Here is a 15,843-nt window from a genome sequence, read left to right as displayed (position 1 = left end):
TCCAACTGACTTTATCACGGTGAACTCATCTGGAAATTCGGCCCCCCCTCCTCCTTCCCCCGCGGCCGGGCAATTCACAAAGCGCAGCCCGCTTCCCACATGTGCAGTAAGGAACCGACTGTGAGGCCGCAAGGCTTCACTGCCGGTTTACCTTACCCGAGATCTCGGCGCTAGCACCCGAGAGCTGATTGAAAAATCGGCTCGGGTGAAGACACCGCTGGATCCCTGGACAAGTAAGTGTTCGAATATTAAAAGTCAGCAGCCACAGTATCTGTAGCTGCTGACTTTAAATTTTTTCTGAAGGAGCCTAGAGCTCCGCCTTAAACTGGCATCATCGCTTACCTTCTAAACTGCCTTCTTAGCTAATAACAACTATAACTTGAATCTCATACTCCCCCCCCCCCCCCCCCAGCAACTGTCATATCTACTAAAAAGTAATTTAAAAAGTAAGCTGCCACCTACTGTTAAGAAAAATGTTGGCCATTTTAGACATGGAGAACAAAGGATCTCAGGGTTGTACACCAATGGGAGATCTTCTTCTGCTTGGCTCGGAATGTGTCTTTCTTTGACTTGAGTAACTGTCCCATGCTTGTCAAAACTGCAAAGTTTAAACAGGTGCCATAGTAAATGGAGACACCTGGGGATTCCAACACAGTATTTGGACAGTCCTACTCACAGTAGCCTGGTATGTTAGAAATGGAGCCAAGAACCTGGAGATAAAGATGGAGTAATTGCCCATAGAAATAAGGTTGCTTTATTTTATTTATTTATTTGCACACAATATAAAGAAGGACATAAAGTCGAAAAATTCTGACATGTACCAATCACTGTTATAATATCACTGTGGGGTTAATTTACCAAAACTGGAGGATGCAATATCTGGTACAGTTCTGCATTGAAACCAATCAGCCTCCATTTTTTTTTTGGTCAAAGCTTCATTGAACAAGCTGAAGTTGGAAGCTGATTGGCTACCATGCAGAGCTGCACCAGATTTTGCACTCTCCAGTTTTAGTAAATCAACCCCTATGTGGCTTTGTGATTCCATTTGGCATTACTCCAGCAACCTTCTTATTTACGGGAGAAGGCAGGCCATACATTATACAATTTTGCTTTAGATTTACCAAATCTATATAATATTACTCAGCCCTAAACACCTTCAGGTTGTATGCAATCAGGCAGGCCCTTGCACTACATAGTTGAAGGTAAATCTAAAGGAAATTGAATAAGAAAACTGTATAATGTGTGGCCTGCTGAAGAGAACCTTGGGTGTGATAACCAATGAAAGTTGCCAGGGACACTGCTGTGCCCTACAGTCCTGGGATGTGGGACCAGGAGCGGGAGAACCCATCTGCTTTGAGATATTATTATGACTCTGAAGGGGCAAAGGCCAGGCCTGCCTTGGAAATACCAGTAGGGAGGAGCATAAGAGAAAAAAAATGAATTCTTTCCCCTCACTGGACAGAACTGATGTGGAGGAAACTGAGGCCTTCATAGTGATGTAGCTTCCTGTTCACTCCCAGGGATTACTTAACCCATATATATATATATATATATATATATATATATATATATATATATATATATATATGTATGTATATATATATATATGTATGTATATATATATAATTTTATTTTTATTTATTTATTTTTGACAATATCTTACAGTGATTTATTTGTTTGTCTTACATATTTTTATTTTTGCTAATACACCACTCATTTTTAACATGATTTTTTTTTTTTTTTTTAAGATCACAAAAAGCTGTGACTATTTCCTTTAATACTTTCTGCTTGTGCTTTTAATGAAGACTATTATATATGTTTTTGTTATATGTGATTTTATAATTAAGGAAATATCTGCCATCGTTCAAGTGCTAATTGATAATGATAATGTAACCCAGACATCTCTTACCTGTATGAGGAAGAAGGTACAAGAGAAGAAAACATCCAATTAAGTTTAGGATTTAGGCTAAATTAAGTTAAGCTCTAGTTTTAAGAGGAAAAAAAAAATTTAAAAATTGTTTTCTAGTTACTTGTTTTGGACGAAGACATTAAAATGTTTTATGTTCTAGTAACCAATTTTTGACAAGGACGTTGAAATTATATATTTTATTTTTAAATAGTTAAAATATTTTTTTTCTGTATTTATAAAAGCTGTGTTGGTGTCTTAGTGCAGATTTATGAATATTGCTATTTTTGATAACAGCTAAAATTTGAATAACAGTTTTTTTTTGTATTCTTTCATTGCCATATTTTAAAAGTGAAGTGACACAGTGTAAGCACTTGAATTACATCTGAATGTTATTTATGAACAGAATTATTTTGCCAAAATGACAGATACTTGTATAAATTGTTGGCACACTCTGAAACTCCGCATAATCTGTCAGCATTTCTTTTTACTCTTTACGGATACTTAAAACTAAGGTTAAAATACAAACAGTTCACTTTAATATAACTTCTTTTACAACTTTGTGTTTTTTTTTTTTTCTTCAGTAGCGACAGGTAAGAAGACAGTTATGTATCTTAAATGAGACACTGTTTGAAGTGTTTTAAGCAGGAAGTACAGCAGCCTTCTTAATTAGGGAGACTACAGCTGGGGGATATGTAGAAAGGCAACTGACTTTTTTTTTTTTTTCATGTAGCTAACCTTGTCCTTTAGGTATATCATTAGACTCAAAGTACATTGTGTGCTGGCGAAAAAAGTACTTGCTAAAATTTTATATCTAATTTTTAATACCGAAAAGGATTTGCAGATTTAGAAAAAAAAAATAAATGCACACCTAATATATGGGGAAATGGGTGTAATATACAGTTTTAAACCTTGGAATTTTTCAAATAAATATTAATGATCAATGAGAGGAAAACTTGTTTGGATTATAGCTATTAAACACAGGATATATTAATTTTTATCACCAATTTAATGACAATTTTTATGGTAGTCGTTTAAATAAATATATTACTAAAGGTTCTTTTTTTAACTGTACATAATAAATTATTAGTATTTTGAATTAGACATGTTTGCAAAAGTATTGAAAATGATTGTTTACTATAAAAAAAATGATTTAATTTTGTTTAAAATTTATGACTGTTTAGATCCTAAAAACGTTAGGCTCTGGGGCTTATACTTGAGAGTTTCTTGTTTTTTCGATTCTTGATTTGCTAAGTTTACAGATAAGTACGGTATGTGTGCTTCTAAACAAAGGGCAAGTATACCCATTAAACACTTATTAAGGGCATAGTAAACCTGCATGAATTTCAAAACAGAATTAATATAAAGGCGAGTTGAATAATTTTCACCATTTCTTGCACACTAAAAAAAAAAAAAACAGACTTCTTCTTCATAGACTCCATAGTTTAAATGTAATGTTTTCAGTTATTAAATTACTACTGTATGTCTAAATTTTCTAAATAATAAGGGTTCAGAGAATGTAATTTTCTGAGGTTTTATGGTAACTGATTATGGTGTTATGATGGAGAGGCAGGCAAATAATCAAAAAAGTATTGCCAGCGAAACATATTTATTTATTTATTTACGTAATTGGCTAAAATAACCATGTGACAACCCATCCAGTACAAATAGAGGTTTCAGTAACAAAATATCTTCAATCACGCTTGCAAGACATCTTTTTAAGCTTTTTAAACTCAACCACGTTAAAGAGGAACTGAAAAGGATTAAATAAATAATTGAATAGCGGTACTTGCTTTCAGTTGCCTGTTATATATATATATATTTTTTATAAGAAATAAAAAATGGTGGGGTTGTTTTAGAAGTTAGAAGCCGATTGGTATCTCTGCAGAGCTGCACCAGACTTTGCACTCTCCAGTTTTAGTAAATCAACCCCGTTAATTTTTAATAAGAAAAAAAAAAAATTGAGCTTAAAAAAAAAAAAAAAAAATATATATATATATATATATATATATATATATATATATATATATATATATATATATATATATATATATATATATATTCTTTGTTAAAAAAAATTGGGTTTAAAAAATATATATGCTGTGTTTTAGTAAGAAAAAAAATTATCTTAAAAAAGAATATAAATAAATATATATATATATATATATATATATATATATATATACACTGTGTTTTATTAAGAAAAAAAATTGATCTTAAGAAAAGAATACATATATATATATATATACGGTATATATATATATATATATATATATATATATGCTGTGTTTTATTAAGAAAAAAAATGAGCATAAAAAAAATCGATGCTGTGTTCTAGTAAGAAAAAATATATTTTAATTAAATAAAAAGAAAACTTTATATATTTTTCAAGCAAATCTAAAGGTTTAGTGATATTATCATATGGAGATGATTTTGTATCATTAAGTGAAACGATTATTTTTTATTCTTATTGCAAATAAATGTTTATTGTAAAGTTTATGGTAGAAAAAAAAAAATAATAATAGAATTTATTTCCAAATATTGTGGCTCATTTGAGAATGAGGCACTGCGGTTAAGTAATCGCCTATCATTCTGTAGTGCTTGCTGCAAATATATGTTTTTTTTTTTTTACTAGGTCAATCATATTAACAGTTTATATTTGTTCATATTTTTCCGATTAGGGCTCTTTTTCTAGCGTACTGCTGGGGTTAACTGATCCCCCTTTATTTTGGTCTTTGTTCTGGCTGCGTGACCCAGCGAACAGCTTGGTACATGGCATTTACATAAATACACTTTATCGTTGGGGGCTTAAATCACTTCCACCATGAAATAACATGTTATAAAAACCTGGCATGAAGAAATGAAGGCACTCTGCAACCAGTTGAATACAGTACAGTACAATAGTATTTGTATTAAATAAAATAGTACTCTCATCCCCTTCCAATTGCTACCTCAAACAATTGCTAAAGGCACGTGTCAGTACAGTAGTTTAACTCACATGGTGAATTGTAGAGTACTTGTTCATCAGTCTTCTGTAGAATGTATGGCTGGGCATGCTGAGAGCATTGTCCTGGACATCAAAGATTCAGTTGCACGGGCTCAGCCGAAACGGGCTGTGACAAAAAGAAGCTGCAAGAATCCCAATATTAATGTGTCACACAAAGCCCCACACTGTATTTAGCGCTACATTTTCCTGTTTTGAGTGGTCCCGCACTGCACAGCTGGCAAACCTGCAATGCCACTCATGCCCAGCTCACTTTGGCATTTTCTTTTCAAACTTTTATTCAATCACACACAAAGGGCCCATTTATCCATCCTACTTTTTTTTTCCAAATTCTTCCATATTTTTTTCCCCCCACATTGCACTAGGCCGGTCCAGCCATATCTTTGGCTGGACCGGCATTATTTTGAAAATAAAAGTGCGCATACCACGCTAACTATAAACAATATTACTGTGTAATGTGGAAGAGTTGTTTTATTTTTATGGTGTGATTTTTTACTATTTTTTTTTTTACAATTTTTTTTACTATTACTTATTTTTTTACTGCCTAATATGTAAAACTAGTTGGTGTCTTTTTATTAACTTTATTTATTTATTTTAAACAGAAAACATTTTATTAAATGTTAGCATGGGCAGTACATATAGCACATGGCAGTGGAAAGAACTGTTGTAGAGCAAATTACGATAAACATCTTCGGAAGGCAACTATTTACATTTAATATTTCATGATTAATATTTCACATTTATTTTCGTATTTATCACAAAATACAGATATTTGATCAGTTTCTGAATTTATTTACACATTGACCAATTTTATAACTAAGGCCTGTTTTTTTATAATGGGCCGTCCAGAAATGATCCAAGAATGTTTCCGCTTGGCAATCTTTCATTTTTTTTTTTTTTTTTTTTCGTACATGACTAATTATTGCAAGGTTTACTGAAACATTACCTAGTGCTTGGCCAGCGTTAGAGTTACAGAGATATGTTTGGGTTTTTAAAAGTTTTATTAACCTTTTCATGACTAGAGGACATTGATGCCTAGATGCCCGTGCCAAAGGACAATATCTGTTTATCTAATTTTCACACTTTAATTATTTTTATGTATTTTAATTATGAATTATTTAATTATTAATTATATTTAAGGACAATTACGGCTTTTATTTAGTACACTGTTTAAGTAAACCCCCTGCTTTTTATTATATGCTGACAAATGTAAAATATCCCTTTAACAAATTTTCAAACTTAAATTATTTTTTATATATTTTAATTATACTTAAGGACAATTAACGCTTTTATTTAGTACACTGTTGAAGTAAACCCCCCTGCTTTTTATTATATGCTGACAAAAACACAATATCTCTTTAACAAATTTCCACACTTAAATTATTTTTATATATTTTAATTATTAAAAGCGTTGTGAAGGCAGAAGGTTTTTTTTTAACTTAATGCATTCTAAAAAAAACCTTCTGTGTGTGTAGGCCTCCTCAGCACCCCCTAATACCTACCCGAGTCCCATCTCTCTCCAGCGATGTTCACGAGTGTCTTAGCCGTCCGGGGCTCTCCTCCTGATTTGCACAGCAGCTGCACCATTGGCTCCCGCGGCTGTCATTCAAAGTCAGTTAGACAATCAGAAGAGAGCGGGGGCGGGGCCGGGGCGGGGTTCCGTGTCAGATGGGACACACGGAGCTATGCCTTGGCTCAGGTGCCCCCATAGCAAGCTGCTTGCTCTGGAGGCACTCGAAAGGAGGGAGGGGTCGGGAGCAGCGAAGAGGGACCCGAGAAGAGGAGGATACGGGCTGCTCTGTGCAAAACCAACTGCACAGAGGAGGTAAGTATAACATGTTTGATATTAAAAAAAAAACAAACAAAAAAAAAAACGAGACTTTACGATCACTTTAATTATATTTAAGGACAATTAAGGCTTTTATTTAGTACACTGTTTAAGATACCCCCCCTCCTGCTTTTTATTATATCCTGACAAACGAACAATAACTAATTTTCACACTTAAATTATTTTTATATATTTTAATTACTAATTATATTTAAGGACAATTAAAGGTTTTATTTAGTACTCTGTTTAAATAAACCCCCTACTTTTTTTATATGCTGACAAGCGCACAATATCTCTTTTAACTAATTTTCACACTTAAATTATTTTTATATATTTGAATGATTAATTATTTAATTATTAATTATATTTAAGGACAATTAAGGCTTTTGTTCAGTACACTGTATAAATAAAACCCCTGCTTTTTTATTGTATGCTGACAAACGCAAAGCAATTTTTTTAAAAATCTACACTTCAATTTTTTTAATAGTTTATTTTTATTTTTTTAGTACTGCAGCGCCATCATTATAAAACTGATGGCACTGCAGAAGTCATTGCAGCCTGAAGGTGACAGTGTTCATCTGCAAGCTGAAATCTTTTTTTTTTTTAAATCGAAGCCTCCTGCCTGTATGTGATCACTATGTCATCGCTGATCGGGAACTACTCTGATTAGTTCCAGATTGTCAGTTGAACCCAAAGGGGGAGATTTTACTATAACTGGAGCACTCAGAATCTGGTGTAGCTCCGCATGGTAGTCAATCAGCCTCTAACTTCAACTTGTTCAATTAAGCTTTGACAATAAAACCTGGAAGCTGATTGGTTACTATGCAGAGCTGCACCAGATTCTGTGTGCACCGATTCTAGTAATTCTCCCCCATACTGTCAGTGACATTCGGGACTGAGAGGCAGCAGCCGCGCAAAGGGGTTGATTTACTAAAGGCAAATAGACTGTGCACTTTGCAGGTGCCCCAGAGCTTAGTAAATGAGGTGAAGCTTCACTTTGGAAAGAATAACCAATCACATGCAAGGAAAATAACAACAAAAACTGTATTTTTCGCTTGCACAGGATTGGATGATGGAAGTCAGCAGAGCTTCTGCTAATTTACTAAGCTCTGGAGCAACTGCAACTTGTAGAGTGCAACTGCACTTTGCAAAGTGCACAGTCTATTTGCCTTTAGTAAATCAACCCCATAGAGTCAGCTACTGGCTCTCAATAAGAGTACAGAAAGACTAGCGCTCAGACAAGGGTGCTTCAAGTAATATCTTGGCCAGTAATGTTTTACTCAATGCAGCACCTCCTCGGATTGGGTGATCCTCCATGCACTGCAAAAAACGCAAACAGAAAGGTACAAACGCCCAGCGCATTACCACCATACACATTTTGGTGAGGCGATGTCTTCTACTCCAGTGCCATATGGTTGGGAGGCTTACGCGTTTCGGGGGACAAGTCCCCTTACTCAGAGCTTACAGGTAAAAAAGTTTCCCTACATTTACAGATTGCATGCAGGAATAATTCTAAGAGGAATATGAAGGTTTTTAGTTGTTTTTTTTGTCTTACTAAATTAACCCCAAAGTCTCCAGTACTGGGAGCCAGAATTTATCACTTCTTTACTGCATTGCAATTATGTAATTTCTGGAGTAATAGATCACAAAGTGCTGAGAGAAAGAAGCAGCGACATAGGTCCAGGTTGCTGATCTGAGGAACACTGCTCTCTATAGTGTACAGGGCAGACTTGAGATCAGGGCCGTCTTAATAGCATCATGGGCCCCTAAGCAAAGTAATACACTGGGGCCCCCTACCAGCCTGTCCTAATTGACACACCTACTCTTAAGAACTAAAGTATAAATAGTTGATAGAATAAAACAGATACAGTTGTTAGTACTACAACAAAATCTATTTGAAAAAAATCAGAAAACATGGCATAAATCAAACACTAATCAAAACAAATAGCACAGTAGAGGGGGGCAGAAAAGCACAGTATGGGGGAGGCAGAAGGGCACAGTACAGAGGAGGCAGAAGGGCACAGTATGGGTGAGACAAAAGGGTGAGTACGAGGCAGGCAGAATAGCACAGTACGGGGAGGCAGAAGAGCACAGTATGAGGGAGGCAGAAGGGCGCAGGACAGGAGGAGTCAGAAGGACACAATACCGGGATCAGGAGGGCACACTACGGGGAGGCAGAAGAGCACAGTATGGAGGAGGCAGAAGGGCACAGTATGAGGGAGGCAGAAGGGCACAGTATGGTGGAGGCAGAAGGGCACAGTATGGTGGAGGCAGAAGGGCACAGTATGGTGGAGGCAGAAGGGCACAGTACAGGAGGAGTCAGAAGGACACAATACCGGGATCAGGAGGGCACAATACGGGGGAGGCAGAAGAGCACAGTATGGAGGAGGCAGAAGAGCACAGTACCAGGGAGGCAGAAGAGCACAGTATGGAGGAGGCAGAAGAGCACAGTACCGGGGAGGCAGAAGAGCACAGTATTGAGGAGGCAGAAGAGCACAGTATGGAGGAGGCAGAAGGGCACAGTACCAGGGTAGCAGAATAGCACAGTATGGGGGAGGCAGAAGGGCACGGTATAGTCGAGGCAGTAGAGCATGGTACGGGGGAGGCAGAAGGGCACAGTACGGGGGAGGCAGAAGGGCACAGTACAGGGGAGGCAGAAGGGCACAGTACAGGAGGAGTCAGGAGGGCACAATACCGGGATCAGAAGGGCACAGAACGGGGAGGTAGAAGGGCACAATACTGAGATCAGGATGGCACAGTACAGGTTCCAGGACGCTGCCCGGGATATGGCCTTCCTGGGATAACTTAGTAAAAAGCATGGCTGTCTTATCATAGAGCACCTATGCATCGGGGCCCCTGGGCACTGCCCAGGGGTGCCAGTGCATTAAGACAGCCCTATTTGAGATTAGTGCAGACTGCAGACAAGCTGAATGCAAACAAAGCAATATTTTTAGAGGCCAGTGATGAAAATATTTAAAGCACAGAAAAAAAAATAGAGACAAGATGTTACATTTTAAAAAGATGCTTTTTAGAAAGAAAGACATAAGTAGGAAATATCGTCTGTGTAAGTCACACATGAAAACTATCGGAAATCCAGAGATCTGGGCAGCTGATGTTATATGCAAATCTTGTTACTTTTCTGTAAAAGTCAAACTTGATTCTGTCCCCTCTGTACCTCCAAATTTGGACATAAAGGCTGTCCAGGCTGTTGCAGTACAGGACCAATAGGGATGCTTGGGAGGTGCTACTTAAAGCTAGTTGAAACCACAGAAAAAATGTTGCCAGCACTTTAGCTATTTTTCTGGATCTACGAACCATTTCGAGAAGTACTTTTCATTGACAGTATTTTCTGCTTATGCATACCTTTCATAATTTGCTCAGATTAAATTATTATTATTATACAGGATTTATATAGCGCCAACAGTTTGTTCAGCGCTTTACAACATGAGGGCAGACAGTACAATTACAATACAATTCAATACAGGAGGAATCAGAGGGCCCTGCTCATTAGAGCTTATGATCTAGGGGAAATCGCCACAAATAAATAGATAAAAATAAACAACCCATTAAAATATGTATTAACAAAAACAGCTTTTGCTAAAATATTAAATTCAGAAATTTCCCTGCAGTACTTTTTTCTGCCACTACATGTCCTCAGTCTGATAGCAAGCATTGTTCAACCCAGTTCCACTGAGTGTAGGTTGTCCTGGACCCGCCCCCCCAGCCTGTGACTGGCCAGTGAAAAAAGAAGCAGCACAGTGACAAGCTTATCTCTCTATGGCGTTCTCCCTTCTCCTCCTGTCAGAATGCTTTTTGTCAGTGCATGAACTGATTGGATCCTTGTGCTGCTTCTTGCTCACACACTCCAGTCCTGCTGTGAAAGGATTGTAATACAGCTGATACCAAATCACATTCGGGTGCTTACACTGCTTAAATTTTAAAAATTAATTTAAAATGATATAAAAGTGATTATAAAGGTACAAGGTATTTACCTTCATGCATGAAGGTAAAAAGCCTTCTGTGTGCAGAAACTCCCCCAGCCCCCCCCCTAATACTTACCTGAGCCCCCTCTCAATCCAATGACGTCCACGAGAGCCTTGCCTCAACCAGGACTCACACTACTGATTTGCTTTTGGCTGCAGTGGGAGCCATTGGCTCCCGCTGCTGTCAATCACAGCTAGTAAACCAATCAGGGGGGCGGGGCCAAGCCACGGCTCTGTGTGTGAATGGATACATGGAGCTGCAGCTAGGGAGCGCGCCTGTTTGGGTGCCCTCACAGTAAGCTGCTTGCTGTGGGGGCACCCGGCAGCTGGGAGGGGCCAGGAGGGCCAGTGTGGGACCTAAGAAGAGGAGGATCTGGGCTGCGCTGTGTAAAACCACTGCATAGAGCATGTAAGTATAACATTTGTTATTTGAAAAAAACAACAAGGCTTTAAATATTGCTTTAAGACCCCTTTCACACTGGGGCGCTTTTCACGCTTTTTAGCACTAAAAAAATAGCGCCTGAAAAGCACCTCTCATGCCTCCCCAGTGTAAACCCCGAGGGCTTTCACACTGGGGCGGTGCGCTAGGAGGATGGGAAAAAAAAAGTCCTGCAAGCGGCATCTTTGGGGCGGTGCGGGAACGGTGTATACAGCACTCCCAAAACGCCACTGCCCATTGAAATGAATGGGCAGCGCTGCCAAAGCGCCTGCAAAGCGCCTCGGCAGCGCCACAACACGGGCGCTTTTAAGATGTGGTAAAGCGCTGCTAGTTTTAGTGGCGCTTTACCGCCAACGCACCCCCGCCCCAGTATGAAAGTAGCCTAAAGCTTCATATAAAAAAAACAAAAACAAATATGTTATGCTTACCTGCTCTGTGAGGTGGTTTTGCACAGAGCAGCCCCGATCCTCCTCTTTTCAGGTCCCCCCCCCCGCCAATGCTCTTGGCTCCTCCTCTTCAGCCAGTGCCCCCAGTAACTGGTGCGTGCTTGCTCCCGAGCCCCACTCTTTGCATCCACAGAGCCACAGCTCTCTCCACATTGGCTCACTGGCTGTGGTTGACAGGCCATTGGCTCCTGCTGGTGTCTCAGCTAATGAGAACGAAAAAGCCCAGGAGAGCCGCTGCTCTAGTGCACGTCGCTGGATCGAGATGGGGCTCAGGTAAGTATTAGGTGGGCTGGGGGGGGGGGCTGCAAACAGAAAGTTTTTTACCTTCATGCTTAAAAAAACTTTAAAACCCTTTTAATGTCATTTTAATGTTTACAGAGCTGCATTAATGTGTATGTTTTATACACGCACCTACCTGGTTTTCAGCTTTAATTGTAATCCTTTTGTCTTATTTATTGAAGGGCGGTATTGATTAGCACAGCTCAGTAATCTAGCTTGGAAGCTTGGAGCCACCAGAATAATGAGAGAAAATGATTATTTGGTTGCTCTTATTGGCTCCGTCTTTTTATTATGGAAAGAACCCCCATCCGGAAACCTCCAATTCCCCCGTCATTCCAGATAATAGCTGCCATACCTGTATATGAGATGGGAGCTGTTGTGGTTTTCCTTGCATATTTCTTGCACATAACATGGAAAAAATGCTCATGGCTTACATTCATTGCCCTTTTACTACGGAAAATATACGTTGTTGAATTTTTTTTTTTTTTCCTCCTCCCGAAGCGCAGTGGGGAATGCGATTACAGAACAATAAATCCTTGTTTTGCCATCTCAAAGCCATCTATGTTACAAGAAGCTGTCTGCAGGGGGTGGTGAACTTATCTAAGTGGGTATACTGTATCTCAACAGAAAAAAAAAAAAAAAAAAGATATTTAATATGAACAAACTTCTTGGAAATATGGCCTGGCTGGGACTTCAGCAATCCTAGTAACAATATTTATGTTCTTTTTGTTCTGCAAAATGAAAGGTTCCCACTGCAAGCACAACTGTGGAAGGATCGTCTGCGCTGAATCGCGTGCGCTGGGCTCAGAGCGGCCGAGAGGTGGCGGTTGGGGATTCCGAAGGCCGGATTTGGATTTATGATGTCGGAGAGGTAACACAAATAAATGTGGTGTCAAGATTTTGTTCACAGTCCAAAAGAGGAAAAATAAAAGTTAAAGGCAGGTTTTATCAGTTAACCTTAAAGTGGTTGTAAACCCTTAGACCCCCTTCCCACTGAGGCGGGATTCAGGCGTTTTAGCACTGGAAATAGCGCCTGTAAAGTGCCTGAAAACCGCCTCCCATTCATTCCAGTGTGACTTTTCACACTGGGGCGGTGCGCTTGTGTGACGTTAGGAAAAGTCCTGCAAGCAGCATCTTTGGGGCGGTTTGGGAGCGCTGTATTTAGCGCTCCCAAAATGCCCTGCCCATTGAAATGAATGGCCAGCGCTTCTGAAGTGCCTGAAAAGCGATTCGGAAGCGCCGCAACACGGGCGGTTTTAACCCCTTCTTTGGCGTTAAAAACGCTCCGCTAGTGGCTGAAAAGTGCCTCTTAAAGCGGAGTTCCAGTCATAATTTTTTTTTACATTATTTATCTGCATTAAAACAGAAAATTGTATACTCACCTTTCCGTAATTTTCCTTTCCTGGTGCATCTTCATGGCAGCACACATATGGGGTTGTGACTCCGCCCCCCCATGTATGCTGCCATGATGCACCAGGAAATATAAATAACAACCTTTGGAAAAAATGTTTTGTTTTTTTTTACTCACCTTTTCAGGTGTGTTGCTAGGGGGTCCCTCGTAATCTGCCCTCTTCCTCTCCAAGGTGCGTCATTTCCCTCCGCACCCGTGCTCGCTAGTGCTCCTGGGAGATGTCTGTCATCATTTCCCAGGAGTCACTGGGGAGCGCCGAGGGCTTCGTTGCCATTACAACGGGGGGCGGGCACTTCCGACGACGACGCCCATTGGCATGGCAACATCAGAAGTGTACGGTGCTGTGCCGTACATACGGCGCATGCGCAACAACGGGCGGTGCATGCTCGTCGCTCAGCTGCACCAGAGCCCGGAAGATAGCGCTTGTGGGCTTCACATGCCCACAAGCACTATGGAAACTGACACAAAACAGGAATCTAAGATATATTCCTCTCTAAAATCGGCAATCGAGCGCCGAATAATAACACAAACATGAGTGCTTTAAATAAACATTATAAACAAAAGATATGGATATAAAAAAAAAAAATTAACAGTGGGAACTCTGCTTTAAACAGCGCTAAAGCACCGCTGAAATGAGTGGCGCTTTAGCTCTTACACGGCCACAGCCCCCAGTGTGAAAGGGGTCTTACATATACCCAGTGAAGTGACTGGCCTCAGGTGATACACAGAGATGAAACAAATCCTCCTACATAAGTTGTAGCTGTTTATCTGCAGCCCTCTCTACAGCCGTACAAAGTCCAGAATTTATAAAGCTTGTCTGAGCTGACAGCAAAAAGGGGGCGGAGAGTTGACGTTACACTCTACAGAGCTTAGTGAATGTTGATTGATGGGAAAGGACACACCCCCCTTCACAAAGCACACAGGAACACAGCCATAGGTGTGCGCAGCCTATTGTATTAGGGTATGCAACCCCCAAAGTTTAAACACACATGCCTTTCTCTGCAGTCTCAGCTGCACGGGACAGTGAATGAATGGGAAGTTCTCTGTGCTGAGTGGCCTCCTGTTCATTCACAAATGGAATCCTATCAAACACAGTTTACTATGCTTCAGTTATGAATAAATACAGTGAGTGAGTGTGTTCACTGTGTTCATTTAGAAAAGGAAGGGGCTGGTAAGTGACATATTGACTAGCCCCTTCCCCCACTCTACATCTTGAAACATCCCCCCCGCAGCAGCTGGTGGGAGAGGAAAGAAGGGAAGCCAGCAGCACTGTGAAGCGGGGGGCCAACACGGGGAAGCCCAGGTAGTAGGGGGAATGGGCACTGCATATAGTAATTAGGGTTTATCCACACCTGACAGGTGGTCAATCAGCTGGAGCTGTCACCTATTTTCTCTTGGTGTCAGGAAAACTTATCAGAAGTGACTCATGCCGATAACAGAGGAACGAGGCAGAAATGACACTTAGTGCTCTCAATTGAGACAAGCACACACTATAGAGGGATATGCTTTGTTCATATCTAATGTCTGAGGTTTACAACCACTTTAAGGAAAACCCATAGAGAACATGCAGACTCCATGCATCACTGGGAGGAACCTGAATCTAGATCCTCAGCAATGCAAGGCGAGAGTACTGACCAACCACTGAGTCATGTTGAACCGTTTGAAGCACAAGGTATATATATGTACAAGCTCATGCTTGTGGGTCACACAAACTATGCAACCAATAAATGTCGATCGGGGATCTCATAATTGCCAGCTTTTGAAGATTTGTCCCAGGAAGTATGCCAGCTATTCAATATTCAGCTAGTTTCAAATTTTGTAGATTTTTGGGATATTCTTTTAGGAGAAGCAAGTCATGAGAGATGTACAGGGGCTGCTATTCTTAACCTTATGAAAAGCATCTTCTTAGTTTCTCATTTTAAAGATTCCCCTCCCCCTATATAGGAAACCAGTCATTACAGAAAAATATGGGCTGTCATTCTTCAACTGCAAACATTAGTTCCTGGAAAAGGTATTGAGAACAAGGACCTCTGACTGGTCTCTGATATTCCTGACCAGCTCACGTATTCTGGGGCAATGGCTCAGAAATAACTTAAAGCGTATTTCCATTATTGCACTAAAATTTGAATGACATACTTTGTATTTGTTACATGTTCCCATTCACATCACATGACAAAACAATAAAAATGCTGCTTACCTTTTTAAAGTAGTTGTAAACCCTTACATACACCCAGTCAAGTGAATAGCCCTAAGGTGATACCCAGAGATGACACAAACCCTCTTTCAAAAGTTGTACCTATTTATCTGCATTTGTTTCTTCTCTACACCTGTTTAAATTAATTCATTCTATGCACTGGCTCTTTCCTCTTTCTCTCTCCTCACAGGGCAGATTGATAGCAGAGGGAGTCATCAGCTCCTTCTGCTGTCAATCAAATCCTGCTGTGACGAGGGAGCGTGGGTCATGGCGGAGCTGCATTGTTTGTGTCTATAGACCAGGGCCGTTGCTACCACTAGGCAAACTAGGCTGCTGCCTAGGGCGCCCAACCA

The 15,843-nt window shown here is 39.8% G+C and overlaps 1 protein-coding gene across 7 annotated transcripts in view; it reads left to right on the top strand.

The window, feature by feature from the left end:
- Nucleotides 1-15,843, top strand: part of DYNC1I1 (dynein cytoplasmic 1 intermediate chain 1) — a 646,676-nt gene that overhangs the window by 531,550 nt on the left and 99,283 nt on the right. For all 7 annotated transcript variants that reach the window (XM_073629570.1, XM_073629573.1, XM_073629571.1 and 4 more), the window contains one exon: nt 12,631-12,756. In XM_073629570.1, coding sequence (XP_073485671.1) covers nt 12,631-12,756 — 126 coding nt within the window. The remainder of the gene's footprint in view (nt 1-12,630; nt 12,757-15,843) is intronic.

This window comes from Aquarana catesbeiana, linkage group LG05, assembly GCF_042186555.1.
Source record: "Aquarana catesbeiana isolate 2022-GZ linkage group LG05, ASM4218655v1, whole genome shotgun sequence".
Classification (NCBI taxonomy): Eukaryota; Metazoa; Chordata; class Amphibia; order Anura; family Ranidae; genus Aquarana; species Aquarana catesbeiana.
This window is presented reverse-complemented; position numbering and strand designations above follow the sequence as displayed.